The following is an 18,945-nucleotide window of genomic DNA, read 5'->3' on the forward strand; positions in this document are numbered from 1 at the left end:
GGTTAGGCTCCGGTTCCCCATGACCCCACTTGGGACAAGTGGTTCAGAAAATGTGTGTGTGTGTGTGTGTGTGTGTGTGTGTGTGAATTGAATTGAAAAAGGGCAGCTGGTAGCATCGTGGTTGGAGAGGCTGCCTTTGGCTCTGCAGGTTGCCAGTTTGGTCCCTGCCTCTAGCTGTAGTGCCCTTGCCCTGCAATTGCTCCAGTACCTTGACTTGCTGTGTGCCTGGGTACCTAGTTGTGGCCCTGTGATGCACTGGTGTCCGGTCCAGGGTGTGCCTCTTCAGCCATGTGCCCAATGCATGCGGAATAAGTCTTTTTTTTTTTTTTATCTTAAAAGCAACAGTTTATTCTCTATTTTTCACATCCTCCAAAAGCCTTCATTATTCATAACTGTGAAGTGCAGCAGAACGTGGCCCTTATTCTGCTCTTGGTTCACTACAAAATGTCATCTAAGGGCAATTCAACTAGCAATGAATCTTGAAAACAAATGACATTTAAACATTCATATACAAAATGCCTTCCCAAAACCTTATCATTAATTATAGCATGGTAACTTTTAAACATTCATATGCAACATCAACATCCCTTGTCAGCCCCAAGGATTTGTCACTGGGAAATGTCAAAGTCAAACAAACAATCAGTGTTTATTCTGATTGTGTGGTCTTTTAAAAGGTATGGTATGACGTGAATCTTGCTGGCTATGTTACAACAAAATAAAACGTTTGGAAAGCAAGTACACTGAACCCTTGAAGTCAGAGACTGGGGAATGGGTTATTCCCTTGACTGAGTTGATGCATCACAAGATGTAATGATTCATATCAGGGCTGTGTTTTGTGGAGGATTTTAAAGCAAGCACCGATACTCAAACTCAGACCTATCTCAAAACCAGCAGTGCACCAATAAGATATAAGACAAGTAAAATTGAACTTGGCCTGTGATGTTCTCCTTTTCTATGCAGGAGAGAAAGAGGCCTCTGTCACTTTGGCATCATATTAATGGGTGCTATTCACTGGTTTGGCTGAAAGTACGATTTTATAGACCAAAAGTAAAACACCTCAACTGTAAATCCACATTACTGAAAAAAAATCCTTGAATGTGGTATTCATCTCTCACCTCGATCACGAATATTAAAGTTTTTTTTTTTTTTTGTCATTTCCCAGGCATAGAAAGAACTATGTTTTGGTTCCATTACAAGCTCTTTATTGCATGCAACTCTTTGGTTATCTCATCCAGGTGTTGCAGTCTTAGGATGACAGGCTTTGGTAGGCGACCCCCAACATGTATTTTTTTCCACCAATATCCTCTTCTCCGCTGGGCGCGTGACAATTTAATGGAGTGCGCTTCTGAACCCCAGCCATCTTATTCAGATTGAAAAGGAATCGAAGAGAAGCCGTGTCTGCAGGGTTGTCAGGAAGCGTTTGATGGTCGGCATCAGCCCCCCAAACCCCATTATACATTGTCTCTCGCACCTTGAGCGCTGGGCTTCTCTGTTTTAATAGATTCAGGCCGAGAACACGTGGTGGGGGGAGGACGGGACCCGATATCCTCCTTTTTCGGAATAAACAGCTCGGCGTAGCTCTGTGCACAGTCGTTCTTTGTGTCTTGCCGTCCTGATGGGGGATGACACTTCGATATCTTCTGGCGAATCTCAGACACCTGAGACCAGCAAGAGGTATATTTTCACCAGGAGCCCAAATGGAAAGAAAAAAAGAAAAGATATTTTTGGTTTCTAGTAGCAGAAGACCTCAAAATTGTTAATATTCTGAATTATAGCAAAAAACATCCAAATAGTTAAACCCTTCCATTCACCAATAATACATTTTTCAGGGTGTTCCGTGAAAGGGTTTCTTTGTGCCGGAGAGAACTTGATATATTCGCCTGTATCTGATGTTGCTTTGCTAACTTCCTCATCCTGCTGTTCATCGGCAAAAATCTGTTTACTCAGGACACTACTGCATTGACTTGTGATGACAAATCACTGCCTTAGTTTAAATTCTGCTTTGAATATAGAGTATGTGGTGTATATGTAGCATTGATGAACAGTATGTGCAGTGTTGGATATTGTATAGTGTACGACTGCCTTTTCAGGAATACAGCCACACTGCTGTATCATATTTACTGTCTTTTTATCATATAAGAAAGTTTGGATACCTGAATGTGAACAGACCGTAACTTTTGAAAGGGTGTTGTTGAATCTGAACGCAGGCAGACGCTGAGTGTAGAATTGGGTACGCTGATGTCAGGGATACTGCGTTTCCCATGAGCAAGAGCGAAGTCCTGATGGAATTTGAGACACATCAATAAGTGTCATGCAAAATCTCAGTACTGTCTGATGTTTTTTAAAAAGTCGGTGACATTTTTGCACAGCTACCAAAGAAACACAAAGAGCCTTGTATTGCTGCACTGGCTGTGCACAGTCTTCTTAACTACCTTGTTAAACACATTTTATAATTTCAACCCACAGTGCATTCACGCTACTCCATCCAGTTTTACTGCTGCTCTTTAATATGGCATAGCTACCATAAAATTCATGCCGTCGCTCCAGCTTTGCCAGTTTGACTAAGGCCTGTACTCAAAGTATCGTCATTTTTCATAAGTGTCACTTGGTACAGGAACCACGAGAATCACTTAAATGGACAGAGAAAAAAACTAACAATTATATGGCTTTGGAAGTAACCTGAGAACTGATGTACCCCTCCAGTGTCTGTCACTGAAGAGTTCTGAGTACTGGCTGCAGCAGTGAAGGAAACTGCCAATCTTAAATACAAACAAACCCATTAGTTTCAAAATGCATCCTGACAGAAGTTAACTACAAGGTGTCTTACTAAAATTTGAAAGTACAGACTTGATTTACAAACACACTTTATCCAAAATTGTGGCATAATGGCTCTTGGCTTTTGATACCCAATTTTTTCATTTCCAGAACAAAAAATCAGTACAACAAAATTTATCAGAAACGTGTCCAAAAGAGGAAAATTGAAAGTAAAGCGGAAGTGCAGTAATTTGTAGTTGGCACTAGGGTACCATCAGCTCTTTCCTGTCTCACATTCTCTTTATTCCCATGTGTTTGTGCAGCGGCAGCGCAAGAATGACTGCCAAGCCTCTTCCCTCCTCCACCCACCACAACTCACATCCAACTGTTCTTCTCTTCATTTCATGAGTGCAGTAACATTTTGTTACAGTAAATTGTGCTGTTTGTGTATTTGAAATTGGTTGTACAATTATTTTTTTAACATGAATTATTAATTATTGAGTGTTTGTTGCTGTCTACTAGGTGTAAGGAAAACACAATAAGTTTCTGAAATGTACTGCCTAGAAACATACCCTTTATTACCCTATTAAGTATTTGATAATCATGAAGTGATTCACATGCGTAGATCTCTCTGTTAGCTGGTGTAATGCACTTTTGTATTCTTTTCTGAGATGTCTGTTGCTTTGGAGAAAATGGTCTGCTAAATGAATAAATGTATATGCAAATGTGTTTCATATCATGCTGAAATCATGGGTATTGAGAGTTATATAGGTGTTTTACTGCGTTTTATTAATATTTAGGAAAATTGGTTTGGGGTTTTCAAATGGGCTGGGAATGCATTAGTGTTTTTCCCATTTAAAATGATGGGAAGTATTCTTTCAGTATCTGAAATTTCAGTATCTGCACTGTTTTCAGGAAGGGATTCATTTTGTAAATTGAGGGATTGCTGTATAAAGATACCATATATATGTTGACACAGAGCACAAAATGATACTGATTTTATAATGCATTAATATTTTTCTTTTTTATTATCAGTAACCATTGTCCGTTTGCAGGGTTGCATGTATCCAGTACCAGAAGCATAGGGCACACCCAGGCAGGATACATCAGAATGCAGTTACACTCACAAACACATTCATTTTGTATGGCCAATTCCCAAATTCACCTGCAACACATGTCTTTGGACTGTCAGAGGAAACTGCTTCACCCAGAGGAAAGCCACATGAACACAAGAACATGCAGACAACCCAGAGTGAGAGAGATTTGAACCTACATCCAAACTCAGAGCCCATGAGCTGTGGGGGACCAGTGTTACCCATTGCACCAGCACATTACCCTTTTTAGTAATATTGATTCACAGACTCCAACTGTTTATATGATGTTTTCACTCCCAAAGCAACTGGGTGTCTTATGCTTTTTCAGTGGCATCATTCTAGAAACGCATGACGGCATTTTAATTTACCTGTCTGGCAGCAGCCTGGGACTGATTACTGTCTGACATGCTGGACACTGGTATCTGATGACCATTCAGGCCGTGAACATAAGAGATGATGAGAGCAGAGTTCCTGTAATGCTTAAATAATAAGGAAGGCTCTTAGAGAGAGTAATTCGAATCTTCCTTCTACCAGACTTTTGTTTGAAAGTTCTTGGGTCTGATTTCACTGAAAATGATCCATTTTCTTGGCGCCACACTCGCTCTCCTTCTGTTAAAGGCCGGTGGAACTCTTTGAAATATGCAAAATGGCAGTGACTCAAGCTCTTGTTTTCATTTATTTAGGAAGGTGTTTTTCACCACCCTGCTCTCCTCATCCAAGAGAGCCAAATGTAAAAGTCATAAAGTCATAAAGCCCTGTGCAGAAGTTTTAGTGGAAAGTCATAAAACAAGTCTCAGTTCTGTGTGTGGGACGTGGGGCAGGTCTATAATTGTTTGCCGATGTCTAAGGAGACTCAGGCTTCCTGGTTCTTGTGTCAGATGAATGAGCTGTAGAACAAAGACACCCGCATAGTCCTAGATCTGCTGGCTTGAAAGAACACTATTAATTTAATCAGATGAGAAATAAGTCAGTTCTCTCATTTCAGTCAATGAGACAGAGCTGTGGGAAAGCAGAATGTAGGTGTATATGATTGAATGTTACCTTTTTGTGAATAAGCGGGTTGTCCAGGTATGGGCCCATTATCTGGCTCAATTTGGAGTGTTGATGGGAACGCAGTCATGTGAGTTATATTAATAAGCAATTTAAGGATTTGAAAGACTCCATGATGAAAGTTTAATGAAATCAGTGTAAATTAGCACTGGGATAATCCTCTTCCCTAATATTATTTTCCACAGTCAGCAATATTGTAGCATAATCCTTCTGATTGAGGTCTTTTACTAAGTTACCCTGGAAGTTACTTGAAATTTTTTTTATGTGATTAAAATCAAATTAAATTAAAATCAAATTTTTATCAAACATACTTTCTCTGTCAACAATTTAAAAAAAAAAAAAATTAAATTACATGTACAAGATAGCATGTCCACCGTGCTGCTTACGTGATGGTACCAAATACCCTACACAACGATAATCAAACAGAAATGTTGTCCACACTGTAGATTGTAATCCCAGGCTTCATTAAAACATATATATTTACAGTTATTCATTTGGCAGGTGCTTCTTTTCAAAGTGACAGACAGTGCAAGACATTCAAAGGTGCGTTTAACAAAAAATTATATGCATTATGCATTGTTTAAATTTTACTGTGTATATTGCTGCAGCTGGCAACTTCAGTAAAAGTAAATTTATGCCTTGGTATCTTCAGATATATAGTATATGATGTCTTGAATGAGTTTACGTAGCTGTACTCCAGGTCCAGAGTACATTTTATGATAATACTGTAAGTGCACAATGAACTGCTGTGCAGGACTGAACAAGAAGGAAAGTAGTAAAAGAAAAGTAAAATTCTGTGGATGTTAACCCATCAATCACACTTAAATATTGTTCCCACAGAAATACTCTGAGCCACATGTGCCTGCCTATGAGATACCAAGCTTCATTTCACTATATTCTAAACCAGAATAACCTAAGAAGACAATGTAGGATTTCACAGCTATGGAACATCGCTCCCCCAGAGAACAGACAATCACATTTTTCTTGGCAGGAAAGATACTGAGTTTACTAGTTCCTATTAAAAAAATGGCTGTAATCTTAAACATGAGCTTGTATAACAAGCACGGAACTGAAGACTATTAAACTGAGCTGAAAGGATGATATTGTATAGCAATTATATTAGTGCGTGTAATGTTGGCTGCTCATGCTTTGTGACATTCAATCACCATGAAGTCTCCATTTCTGACTCCTATACCGGAGGTTTCTTTTTTCCTCGTTTGCCTTGTAAGACTGGAGAATGGTCAGAAGGAAAGATCCGTACCGGTACTTGATTGTTATCTAAAGATAAACCTCTGCTGTTTGACAGGAGAGTGAAGGCCGGCGAGAATAAGAAATGAGGACCCGAGGAAGCCGAAAGAACATTAGGAGCGTTAAACACTAAAACCCACAATGAAGAATCACCCATGGTTTAAAAAGAAAAAAAATCTACTGCCAGGACCATCAGCTTTGACACATGAACGAAAAATGTATTGAAATTCTGTCTGAAATCATATGTTTACTAATACAGTTAAATAATACATAAGCTTGTGTACACAGAGAGGCACCAGTCAAACTTATATCCCCCGACTCTCCAATCAAACTTAAGCAGATTGCTGAAGAGAGTCTGTTTCTGGGTTACACACACTCTTTGATAATGTGCTCCAAATTGGCAGCCAAAGCGTTTTGTCTGATTGCTCGAAATTCAGGCATTGCCAGGAGTAGGGAGCGAACGGCATTCTTTCTTGAATATAATTTCTACAAATCCTGTGAAATGTGAAAATGGCTTTTCTATTTGAGGTAGCTTTAATAGACTGCACACACTGTCAGTGCCAATCTGTTTTTTTTCTAACTGAATTCATCCTTTCTGAATAACCAGAAGTGAAAGAAGCAATATTAACGCATGTAATGCATTAAATAGGACATTAATGCAGTGCACTTCTCCGCCTGCTTTTGTACTGTCCAGAAAGAGCTTCTAAATATAGAGGGGCCACCAGTGTGAAGCATCACTGCAGTAAAAATGACTTGTCAAAAAGTAAGAAAAGTTGTAGATGTCTTGTCATATGTACGAGAATTTCTAGATGTCTAACATGAGCAAGAAAACAGCTGATGGGGGAAGACTTGTCCTCACCCTGCTCTTGTACCTTTTGCAGGGGGAACCCACTTTAAAACAAGACCTGAATCTGAGATAAGACCATTTATAGGAATATGGGATACCCATTAGCTGGGAAATAACCTACTTCCAAGCAATGTGACATATTACCTACATTTCTTTTTGCAGATCCTGAAGTAGCCCATCTGGCACAGAGATTCTGGTGCTGAGGGAGGTGACACACTCAAGTCAGAAGCTTCCCCAAGAGTGGGACAAGGGTTCTGAAAAACATCACCAGTATGAGGATTGCTTTTTGGGCTTATCTCTAGTTTTAGTGACCCAAATGGTGCTGGGTAATGCCACTGGATAGCGGGTATAAACGATTTTGTGTAACCAATGCTGCCATCTTGAGGAGCACTCCAGAAGTACATCAATATTCTTCTTCTTATTATTGATCCATAGGCGGTTGAGGCTTTTTCCAAAGCAACTTGCAATGTTGCAGACTAAACTACTTATTTTCTGCCCATACACAAAATTCACATAGAATATGTGCCTTTGGAAACCAGAGCACCCAGAGAAAACCCACATGAAGACAGGGAAAACATGCAACTTGCACACAGACCAAGCTCTATTTGAATCAATATCTGAACACACAACACAAGAGCTGAGGTATCAGCACTAATCACTGCACTATTCACTGTGGTAAAGTAACATTGCGAACTACATTGTTCTTAAAAGCATTTTTATAGCTGTCATTAGTATAAATTTATGGTCAATAGAGATATACATTATCAGAGACCAAAAAAAAAAAACACACCAAGTATTCAGCGTATAACCTTTATTTAAAAACACAGGCACTCTGTTCATGTTATTCATTCCACAGAAAGACGCTGCAGCTTTGCATCAAATCTCCGCTGACTGGAGTCTAAAATTCCAATGCCATTTTTCTGAAAATCATAGCCTATGTCTTTCAGTATCTGTAAGCGCTTTGTGAGATTCTTAATACTGAATTCAAGGACCTTGGGCTTTTTGATGATCTGTGTCATACTTACACCCCCTTTCTGCAGACAGTTTATTTTGTCCTTCAAGTTCTCTTGGGAAATGTACAGGACTGGAGGATATTTGGTGACCAGCTTTTTAACATCATCTTTGCCACAACCATGGGACAAGAGTTTCTGCTGGATGCCTTTGAAATTTTTCATGAGGTACCCATTAGAGAGGCTGAGAATTACTGCACCTTGGCCCTGCAGCAATTCCAAGAGTTTTCCATTGCTCAGTGCCAAAGTGTTCTGCAGGAACTCAATGTTGGCCTTGATGCGCTTAGTGCTCCGAATCAATATGTACAGATTCCTCGAAAGGACAGCCTTGACAAAGTGCTCTGGATCATTCCCACCAAGGCTGAGGCACACATCCTTCAGCAGCTCCACCATCTGGCGGTTGAGCTCCAGGCTGTTGGAGAAGGTGCGTGGTGCTGTGGTGAGCAGGCGACACAAATCTTTGGAGCTGAGGCCTAGTGATCCCAGGAAGATTATGTTCCTCTCCAGATTGCTGTTGTCGCTAGAGCGGAAAAAGGACTCCGGCGAGCGAGCCAGGATGTTCACAATCTCCCCGTCACTAAGGAAGATCTGCCTCCAGAGCTGCCAGCGCTCCTGCAGGTGCTCCTCAGAGCGGCTGATGGCCCGAGGGAAGCGGGAGATGATGCTGGCCACCACCTCTCGGCTCGCCCCCTTGCACTGCAGGAAGGATGCCAGGCCTTGCTCGTTGGTGAAAGACCTCTTCAGGACACCCGGCTGCCGCCGCTGCACCATCTTCACATCAACCCCCAGCATCACCAGGCTCTCCAGCAAGGACCGATTCTGGTTTTCTGACCCGAGCTCCTTCCGACCTGAGTCCTGGTGTCCATCCTTGGGGGACAGAGTACATGGTCTGCATGGTTGACAGGAACTCAACTGAACCAAGGGCCAGCGGCACAGCACTGCTGGTCTTCTGGCAAAGTGCAGTAGAGGAATGGTGCAGGACATCAACTCTACGAGCAAAGAGACAACATCATCATGGCTCAGGACCCAAACACTGCAGGAAACAATACATAAGCGAGGGTACTTTGCATTACAGGTGCAGTTTATAGAATTAAAATACTAATACCCATGCTGAATATCATGAAGTACTAAGAAGACTGGAATAATATGGGCTAATCAAACCATTAAAGAAATTATAAGTAGGTAACACTGACTAAAATATTCACGGAAATCCTAATTTCAATCCTCAAGAACACGCGACTAAGGAATAAATTTAAGCATTCTGCTTTAATTTTTAATTGTATTTAAAAACTGGGCGACACGTAACTAAAAAAAAGCACGTAGGTATTGGCGAAAAGGAAATTCCGAGTACAAAACCTGCCTCACCTCTGTCAGGATATCGTGTTTTTGACGTCATTTCCGCTTATTGACCATAAACTGGAATCTCGCCGTTCAACACGTTATAGTCGCTGAATTTGGCTTTGGCTCCCTCTGCCGGCCTGGAGCTTCAACTCAAAGTCACGCACCATGCGGACGTGTGTATTAGTGTGTAAGCGCCACCTACTGTGCACAAGCGTTAATTACACCTCATGAGCTCCTGACTTATTACTGTTCGGAAAAGATCAGACACTATTACATACAGATTTTGCCACCTACTGTCAGAAGAATGAATTGCAACGATAAACATCGGATCTTTTACTATAATCCTTGTGGCAAGTTCTGTTTTTGTGGAAATTTATTTTAAAAGACCTGGAGAGTCCTAGCTCGCAGGAAGCTACCGCGGTCTTTTCTGAAGCCGCAAGGTGTCGCGAGTCGGACGGCCCTGGTGTGGATTTCCTCCTGTCGCCACGAGGTGGCGCCATAGAACGTATCTCGTTAGGGCCAGTGTTACAAATAAGAGCTTGTCGTTCTGTTTGAGCGCGGATTGTATTTTTTCCTTAAGAATATTACCGTAGTTCACGTTCGCTCGGAATTTTAAAAGCCAGATTTGATGTGCTTTTTGCTACTATCCAACAACAGGCCGTGCCATGTCGTGTGGTTTAGAAAGACTTTTTATTAAAAATGAATATTTCTGTGCAGAGAAACACCAACTGAACCAAAGAGCCCATAAAAGTTCACTCTTGTAAGAATTTATTTCCAGTAATTATCAAATGATTGAACTATTAGCCACTATATAAACTATTATGTGCGGCACGTGCCTCTGGACCCAAAGGTCACAGGTTCAAATCCCACCTCCAGTTGAGGTTCCCTGGAGTAAGGTACTTACCCTGAATTGGTAGAGTAAAATTACCCAGCTGTATAAATAGGTGAATAATTGCAAGTGGTTTTGGAGAAAAGTGTCTGGTAAATAAATATATATGTATGTGTGCGCGCATGCGTATGAGCAGTACTACTGTTGTTACAACCTCCATTTATCCAACTACTTTGTCCAAGGAGATTTACAGGGTTAATGATTTACCCATATTTACTGTACGGAGCTGGGTAGTTTTTACTGCATCAGTTCAGGTCAAGAGCTTTCATGAAGGGAATTACAGCAGTGGGGTTCAAAGCCAGAGGGGCACGGTGGCCCTGTGGCGCTGTGGGTTGGACCGGGTCCTGCTCTCCGGTGGGTCTGGGGTTTGAGTCCCACATAGGGTGCTTTGCGATGGACTGGAATCCCATCCTGGGTGTGTCCCCTCTCCCTCCAGCCTTATGCCCTGCGTTGCTGGGTTAGACTCCTGCGACCCTGTATGGGACAAGTGGTTCAGAAAGTGTGGATATGGGTTTGAACCCAGAGACATGCCAACGCACACTGTGGACAGGTGGTGGGCTGCGCAGAGCACCGGTGTGTTTCTCACTTACCGTGTTAATTGTTACCCTTTCCTTTTCTAAAGGAAAGCAGAGATCTCATTGTTCAAAGTGCTTTCCCTTTTCACGGCAATACAAATATGGGCAAGATTCTCCAATTCATTCAAAAGTGCACAGAATAGAGCGTCTGATAAGGTACATCCAGTACAAGGACTAGAAAGTTCCATCCATCTGAAGGTGTGAAAAGTACAAACGCAAGTTTCATGCGTATTTACATGTTCCGAGGAAGCTCTTTGTTGGACATGTGCAAATACTGCATGTGGAGGCTTTAATAGCAGGAAACAATAAATATGCTATGTAAATAAACCGGTGCCTGATGTTTCCTTTTAAACATATGTATTGTAGTAATACTGCGGTAATACTAGTTCTGAGTTGATTCTATTTCAGTTGTTTATATCCTGTTAGTGCAGGACCTCATCTCACCGTTTCAAGTCATTGTACCGTGTTTACCTTGTGTTTCACTATAACTTTAATAAGGCTGTTTATGCTGCGTTGTTGTCGTTTAGTGTGTTTACTGCCCGTTCTACTACTAATGGGTTGTGATTTTTGATCATTTTGACTAGAGGTCATGTCTGGTAAATTATACCTCACATTCTACTGCTGAATGGTTAACTTTGATTTGGTGCTTTTGTTTCATTTTAGATGAGTACTCTATCTTTAAAGCACTTTTTTTTTAAAAGCTGGGTTACTTTGCACCTGTATTCTCAGTTGTTTTGAAGAAGCACATGCACTTAAAATTACATGTAAAGGTTAGTGTAGATGTACAAGACAAATTTAAAGAGAAAATCCATTATCTGAGCTGTGTGTCAGAAAATGGAAACATGCCATCATGAGGCTCTTCATGTATTAACACATGCTGCACATGCAGTAAATGGAAGATGAAAATGTGAGCTCGGCGTTTTAATTAATTTAACATATATTCGGTTACCATAGACATTCAGAAGTACCGTGATCTCTGTTCTCGAGTTACCGCAGCTGACACAGTACTCTTTACGCATCAATTAATCATGGCCCTCTCACTCTTCAGATGGTCAGGTGGCCGGATGCTGACATGGACCAGAGCAGCGCTCAGGTAGGACCTGAGAACCCTTGGGTGGAAACGCACAAAGATGTCGAAGAGACGATGGGTGGAATTAAAGATCTGTCAGACTATAAGTTGTACAGCTCCAGTAACAAGGAAACAAAGATCTCCCTCTCCTGCAGGTATGTATGCAATTAATTAGTACGTTAACATTTTTCATTTAGTTGATGCTTTTCTCCAAAGCAATTTACGATGTTTATGTACCTACAATTATTTACCCATTTGTACAGCGGGGTAATTTTTTACTCAAGCAATTCAGGGTAAGTACTTTGCTCAAGGGTACTATGACCAGAAGTGAGATTCGAACCTGCAACCTTTACCCGTAGTATTTACCTTTAATTATCCAAACCTTTTTTTCCAAGGGGACATCAAGTGTTAGATGATTAACTTTGCAGTTATTTAGCCATGTATACACAGGGTATCCTTACTGTATCAGTTCAGGGTAAGTACCTTTATTAAGGGTAAAACAGCAGGTGGGGGGATTCAGACTGTCAGGTGGTAGCACCAACCACTCTGCAACCTGCTGGCCTACATACATGTATGCACCTTTAAAGATTCAAGACTTGGTTTGAATTTTTCTCATTTTTTTTTTTTTTTTTTTTTTTAATTTGTACTTATTTTTGCTTTTATACCAAGCTTCTCATACGCAGAATTGTTCCCTTCAGGTACAAAGTGACTGCCTTCTTCGATTAGCCACTTCTTTTGATTAGCTATTGAGCCAGATGCTTATACAGTATATATTACCCATTATTTCTGAAATATGCTTAGAACTGTTTTGTTGTTAGCTGAACTGGAAACATGATATTATTTGAATGTTCTTTCATTCAGGGTATGCCGTTTTATTAACCAAACAAACAGATGACGCCATTTTTTGCTTTTAAAATGATCGTAACAGGAGTGACAAAATAATACATTATTGCAATATTGAAGTAATACAATTTCGATGATGTCTGGTGTTTTGTATTCGTTTTCGACCGGAATTTTAGCTTTATTGATATTGTTTTCATTTAATGAAAACGTCAATAACCGAGATCCTTTGCGCTGCAGTTGACGCACACGTGCCGCTCTGAGGGGCGTGGCTCCTTACGTCCGCTGACGTCATCACTACCAGTCTCGTGTTTACGTGGAAAAGATGGCGGCCACGGTGCGGCTGCAATGAGGAGCCACCTCTCCGCCTTTGTCAAACAGTGCAATGAATGGTGGCGAAAAACGAGTATAATCATTGAAGTGGTAACACGTAGCGGAGTCCCCGACACGTTCTCTGTGACGGACGCCGCGCATGACGCCATTCTCCTTTCCTGTCCGCCGTAGGAAGGACCGTTATGGAAGACGAAGAGCGACAGAAGAAGCTGGAGGCCGGCAAAGCGAAGGTACGGCTGAGGACAGCTTCTCACTTACAGCAGCCCCGCAGTAACTAGTCACAAAACCCCATGTCCGTCACTGTTCCTGAGGGGAAAACGATGCTCGCCAGTCAATTCGTGATGTTCACGGAGTTGTACGTGACACAGCTGAGCTCGGAGTGTCAGACACAGCCGGGCTCCTCTGTGTCGTGCACACACTGACTGACTGTTTTATCACATGTGACCATTCAGAAACTGCCCCGTTTTCCAGGAAACCCACTTTGACAAAACGTGTCCTTTTCACGCTGATAAGAATGTGTAATTCTTAGTTCTTTGCCGAAGTCAATGATATGATTGACTAGTACCTGTGGATAGAGTAAAAATGTGGCTTGTCCTGTGAGACAGGATTTCCAGCACAGTCCTTCCCTTTTGTGGAAACAGTCAGAGCTGCTGCCTGAAGGAGGCTCAGCTGCAGCTCCAATCCACTGCTTTCCTGCCTCGTGTCCACTAGTCTCCACAAGTCTTGTGTGTGTGCTGGTGTCTGCTAGCAGCAGCAGATGGTCTGTGGTCCACTGGTCTGTGTTTCTACATCAGTGTCTGCTGGGTCTCCATGGAACTTTCTTGTTTCCTCTGGTCTCCATGGAAACAGAAGTAAAACTGGTACTGAGATCAAGGCCTTACGCCTTTACTTCACACCTTTCGTGTAGTGTTAACTACCACCTGCTAGTTTGGCAGTGTTGCTGCAACAGTTATTTCTCTTAACACTTAGCATATTACATTCCTGTTCAGTTAAACACAGACTAAGTCATGTTAGTTTAACTGATGTCGTTGCTCATGTTTCCTGCACTTTTTTGATTGGCCTTAAGGCTAACATCGCATTTTTTGTAACATTTGTACGTAGTTCATTTAAAAATCATGCCTCTGAAATAGGCACGCCTCAGTTGTCCTCGAAGTGCCGTTAAGGGAACAATGTGATCCCTTGGACCTCGTTTAAAAATAGAGCAGATGCTTAAGTGCCATCTATAAATATAATGTGCTCTTGGAGGTAGAGGACGTGAGCGTTTCTGGTTGATGGCAGGCGTTACTTTAAGGCGAACAAATGTTGATTGCATGTAACAGACGTGTGTAGACTCGCTCCTGTAAATCTCTTGACAGGCTTATGACTTAACGCGCAATACCATGACATGGCAATCTCTCGCTTGCACAGTTCAGTGCAAGATGGCAGCTGGTCAGTTCTCTGATTCCCCCTCCCCCCTCGTGGACTATCTCATCTGTGAAGACAGAACAGTTGTTGAAGAGTCCTCTTTGCCTGGAAGGCTGTTTTACATTTAAAAGGAGTGAAACGTATACATTGCAGAAGTCCACTGAGAAGATCAAAATCAAACTTGTTTATTATCATAGAATATGTAAAGCGTAGTCGCTGTTGTTTCTCTTCTGAGTAGGGGCGTGAAACATTTGTTTTTACATTTTTCCAGAAAACTGCCCCCCCCCCCAAAACATTTCTCCCATATATTCAGCACTGGCTGGGATTTCAGCGATATGTACCAACATGCCATTTGTTGCAATAATGATTGCCTCTAACAGATGTCATGTACCTGCTGAGTGCCAGAAATGGGGAACTGACTGTGTTTATGAATAATATCTGAATGAGTGTTTGCCAATCGTGAGCTTTATTTTCATATTGAACATATTGATATCTGCATAATTCGTTTCGTAGTATGCTGTGCACACATGTATTTACATGATGTAAACAATGGAGAATTATTAGTGGACCAACACATTTCCTTCATTCTGTAGTGATAGCTTGTGTTACATGTGGGCTCAAGCTTATTTTTAGCAGAGTGAAGCCATAAAATTCCAGAAGTGGTTTTTTTTTCCTAGCTTCTCTGTTCTATTTTGATATGCAAGACTTTGATATGCAAGTAATTATTTTCTCTGCACAAATTTTCAGTTTTTGTTTCATGTGGTCTTAAAAGAAAATGCTTAATCGACATTTTCGCTGTGTATTTCAGAATTCTTTATACAGTATATAGATGCACTTTTCCTTTAATGGAATGCTATAATGTAATTGCGCTAGCATTTAATTTTGAAAACTACATGTCGTATATTTTGCATCTGTCAGAATTTACTGAAATATTCAGAAGATTGTGTTTGCTATGCTGTCTGTCTGTCTGTCATTTGATAAATACCTGATAAATACACAACCTGAATGGGACACTGTGTTGCTGTGTTATGATAAAAAGGAGTCCTTCATACAAATGCTGCTTAGTCTTGTTTTTAGAGTTGCATTTTCTATGAGAAAGCAAAGGTCTCAGAGACACTTCTGTCTCACGGAATGATGTTATTTCTTAACGTATATTTGTTCCCAGAAGTTCAGGATTGTTGTTCTTGTGAAGCGCCATCAAAGTGAGTTTGACTCTTAGCAACTAGTGTGTCAAGAAAACATTCAGTATATGTTACCTGAGGTATGTCCACACTTATTTTTATTCTCCAAGATGTGATAAACAAGCGTAATAAACACCAAATCTCTCGTGTCAGTCTGTGTACCAACTAGGAAGTCCAAGCCTAGCAACAATTCATAGCCAGAGGTCTAAAAAAAGGGTTGGTCACATTATTGTATACAAATATCATGTAACTCATTGGGAAGCAAATGCTGAAACACTGCAGGGTTGTTTCTGAATGTTAATTTGTTTGGGTTCCCTCCTTAGTTCTCATCTCCTCTGTGATGCATTCCAGTACATTCAAGGAACAGAAATTCAGAACTTAGATTAGTTTTACATTCTTGGTCCATGTTGCTTCTTGTTTTTCTCCTGCTGCTGGTTTTTCTAAGGCACTGGGGCAGTTCTCTGTTTCAGCTCTGCTTTCCAATTCTTTTACTCTGTCTTGAGCTACTGTGCAAAGAGGCAGCTCTTACCACTATGGTACCCACTGAATGAAACAATTAATTAATTTCTCTATAGTGAATTAATTTAAACTTATCTTTATGGATAGCATGTTTAAGGTCAGTGCAAGCAGATTCAGTATTCCAATTGTCCTGCTTTTTCAAGTAATTAAAAAACATGTGTAATTGACTTACATTTACACACACACACACACACTGTCTGAAACCGCTTGTCCCGAGTGGGGTCGCGGAGAACCGGAGCCTAACCCGGCAACACGTGGCACAAGGCTGGAGGGGGAGGGGACACACCCAGGGCGGGTCGCCAGTGCGTCACAAGGCACCTCAAGCGGGGCTTGAACCCCAGACCCACCAGAGAGCAGGACCTGGCCAAGCCCGCTGCGCCACCATGCCCCCCCACTGGGTGTATCTTGATTTAAGATTAGGTGCTTGACTTTAATTGTGCATTCTTAACACACCTTCACAACTTTAGTATCACTACATCTTAATTGTCATCCCAAAGCTGAGACTTACAAGTTTACATTGTAATGTTCAGATGACTTTTAACTCCCTTTAAGAAAGCTGCTTTTGCATTCCTTGAGTCCTTTAAGAGAATGAAATGTTTTCTGAAAAATACATGAGAAACAGACAGCTGCCAGTACAGCAGGCAACCATATGCCATACTGCGTTCCTGAAGTTAAGTGGATGTTTCACTTCTAGTCCTTTAATAATTTAATCCTTTTAGGGGTATTTTAAAGCGTAGAGCCAGACACAACAGACGGACTCCGCCAGGGTCTCATTTACTGCTGGATGTAATGTTTCACATTAATTTCACCAAACTCTGCGGCTTTAATGTAGGTTTGAGGATTTATTATGCATTTAAGGGTTGAGAATTATGCGTTGTTTTTCAGCAGATTGTTTAGCAAATCCATTTATGTTGTTATGCTCATAATTTTTTTTTGAAATGTAGAATTAGCAAAGATTGTAATGTTTTGTGATATTTTTCTTGATAAGAGCAAAGTTTATAGTTTAAAAATGCTATAAATTGAATAGCCTTGTGTAGTAAGGTTAGTTGCTCTTTTAAATGTTGTGTAATCATTTGGAGCATGAACAGGTGGTTTTTAGATTCCAATGTAAGTAGTGTCTTATGTGACCCTGTTCGCTGTGTCCAGCTGGCCGAGTACAGGCAGAAGAAGGCCCAAGGAGATGGACAGAACAAACCCAAGAAAAAGAAGAAGAGCACCCGGCCCAAGGAAGCCGTCCATGGGCACGATGAAGGCGAGCGAGAAGCGGCCCTGAGTTCGGGTAGCGGCGCAGATGCCTTTGGGAATGACGTTACCACCTCCAGGACTCTGCACAGTGGAGAGACAGTCAGGCATGACCAGACCTACACCATAGAGGTATTGGCAGAACTTCACCCTATGTGCTACTCCTGCAGTGAAGCATGCATGTGTTTGGTCATGCAATATGTTGGAAGGTGATGCTGTCAGTTAATTTCTGCTCCTTTTCTTGAAAAAAATGTGGCGACATAAGAGCTTATTCCTTGTTAATACCGGAGTTGTCCCAGTGGGTAGAGTACATTCTGTACAAGTCTTGATTCATTAGAAATGAATTGATATAAAAAAAATAAAAACCTTGCAGCCAGAGTAATTTGAAATTTAGATCTAAGGCAGGACTTTTTTCCCCCCTTGTGACTAGCTAACAGAAGAACACTGAGCAATTTTCAAGGAAGTTTTGTGTGTGTGTGTAATGTTTGAAAGGCTTATAGAATTTTTTTTTTAAGTTTAGTGTTTAGCTTAACAACCTGAGCACATTGGGGTTTCTAATGAAAAAAAAAATTTTTAAAGTAAAAAGATAAACACATGTTTAGAGTGAATAAATAAATGTTTTTTGTTGCATTTTTGTTTTTGTCAACATTAGACCAGAACAATACTTGTTTAAAATTGAACATGTTGTCTGGCACTGTGGCATAACAGAAGCACTGTTGCCTCACAGCACCTGGGCTGTTCTAGCATACATTTGAATTCTCCCTGTGCCTATGTGGTTTTACTCCAGGTGCTCTGGTTTCTGCCCACATTCCAAAGACATACAGTTCAGGTGAAGTGGACATTCTAAATGGCCTGGTGTGTGTGTGTGTGGCTCCCCTGTGATGGACTGGCATCTCATCCAGGGTGTACCCCCTGGTCTTGTGCTCAGTGATTCCGGAATAGACTCTGGACCACCAAAAACCTCACAAGGACAAGCGGTTATCAAAAGTTTGTGGTGGGGATAGTAGTTGGTGACTTGTTTAGTTTTTTAAATTTTATTTTCAGTGTAATGTGTAAGGTTATTCTAAACTGTGTCAAGACTTTTCATTTTGACTTTTAGAACTGTAAGAATGGCATCAGTCCTGCTAGTTTTATACTTTTTACTTATTTTATAATATTACTAAGCTATATCCCTTGTTAATAGGATTGAGTACATAAGATATATAGTGGAGAACTTGCAGGCTAATTAGCAAACTCAGTTTTGTGTTATCAAAGTCCATGTTTGAAATTATTATTGGCACAGCAAGCATCCTGTAAAGAGCAAAGTCCTGAGGATTATGCAGTTGCCATTAACTACATTTGTAAAATTTTAAACAATGGGCGCTGCTTTAATAAGATGGACATAAAATGATTTACCAGATGTGCTTTCTATTATGGACTATTGATTTCCAAAATCCCTAGATTGAATTCAACACATCTCATGTGCAATACAGTAATTTTATGTACTGTGAGCAGCACAAGGGCTGCAACTAGTATGTAGCTATTGTCACAGTAATTCATTACCTTTCAA

At 40.9% G+C, this 18,945-nt stretch overlaps 2 protein-coding genes across 9 annotated transcripts in view; one reads left to right on the forward strand and one right to left on the reverse strand.

The window, feature by feature from the left end:
* Window positions 1-7,797: 7,797 nt before the first annotated feature.
* On the reverse strand, window positions 7,798-9,729 carry mterf1 (mitochondrial transcription termination factor 1). Of its 3 annotated transcripts, none has more exons than XM_018750312.2 (2): window positions 9,369-9,729; window positions 7,798-8,992 (listed from the first exon to the last, which is right to left on the reverse strand). In XM_018750312.2, exons 1-2 carry the CDS (start codon window positions 9,397-9,399, stop codon window positions 7,839-7,841), a joined length of 1,185 nt encoding a protein of 394 aa, XP_018605828.1. In that variant the 5' UTR covers window positions 9,400-9,729; the 3' UTR covers window positions 7,798-7,838. The 3 variants fall into 3 exon arrangements, with proteins under 3 accessions (XP_018605828.1, XP_018605830.1, XP_018605829.1); XM_018750314.2 differs by lacking the exon at window positions 9,369-9,729 and adding an exon at window positions 9,197-9,356; XM_018750313.2 differs by lacking the exon at window positions 9,369-9,729 and adding an exon at window positions 9,109-9,356.
* Window positions 9,730-13,033: 3,304 nt separating this feature from the next.
* akap9 (A kinase (PRKA) anchor protein 9) overlaps window positions 13,034-18,945 on the forward strand; it is a 49,234-nt gene continuing 43,322 nt past the window's right edge. For all 6 annotated transcript variants that reach the window (XM_018750274.2, XM_018750272.2, XM_018750270.2 and 3 more), the window contains exons 1-2: window positions 13,034-13,280; window positions 17,301-17,528. In XM_018750274.2, the coding sequence (XP_018605790.2) occupies window positions 13,233-13,280; window positions 17,301-17,528 (276 nt within the window). In that variant the 5' untranslated portion in view covers window positions 13,034-13,232. The remainder of the gene's footprint in view (window positions 13,281-17,300; window positions 17,529-18,945) is intronic.

This window comes from Scleropages formosus, chromosome 23 (genome assembly GCF_900964775.1).
Source record: "Scleropages formosus chromosome 23, fSclFor1.1, whole genome shotgun sequence".
In the NCBI taxonomy this organism is placed as follows: domain Eukaryota; kingdom Metazoa; phylum Chordata; class Actinopteri; order Osteoglossiformes; family Osteoglossidae; genus Scleropages; species Scleropages formosus.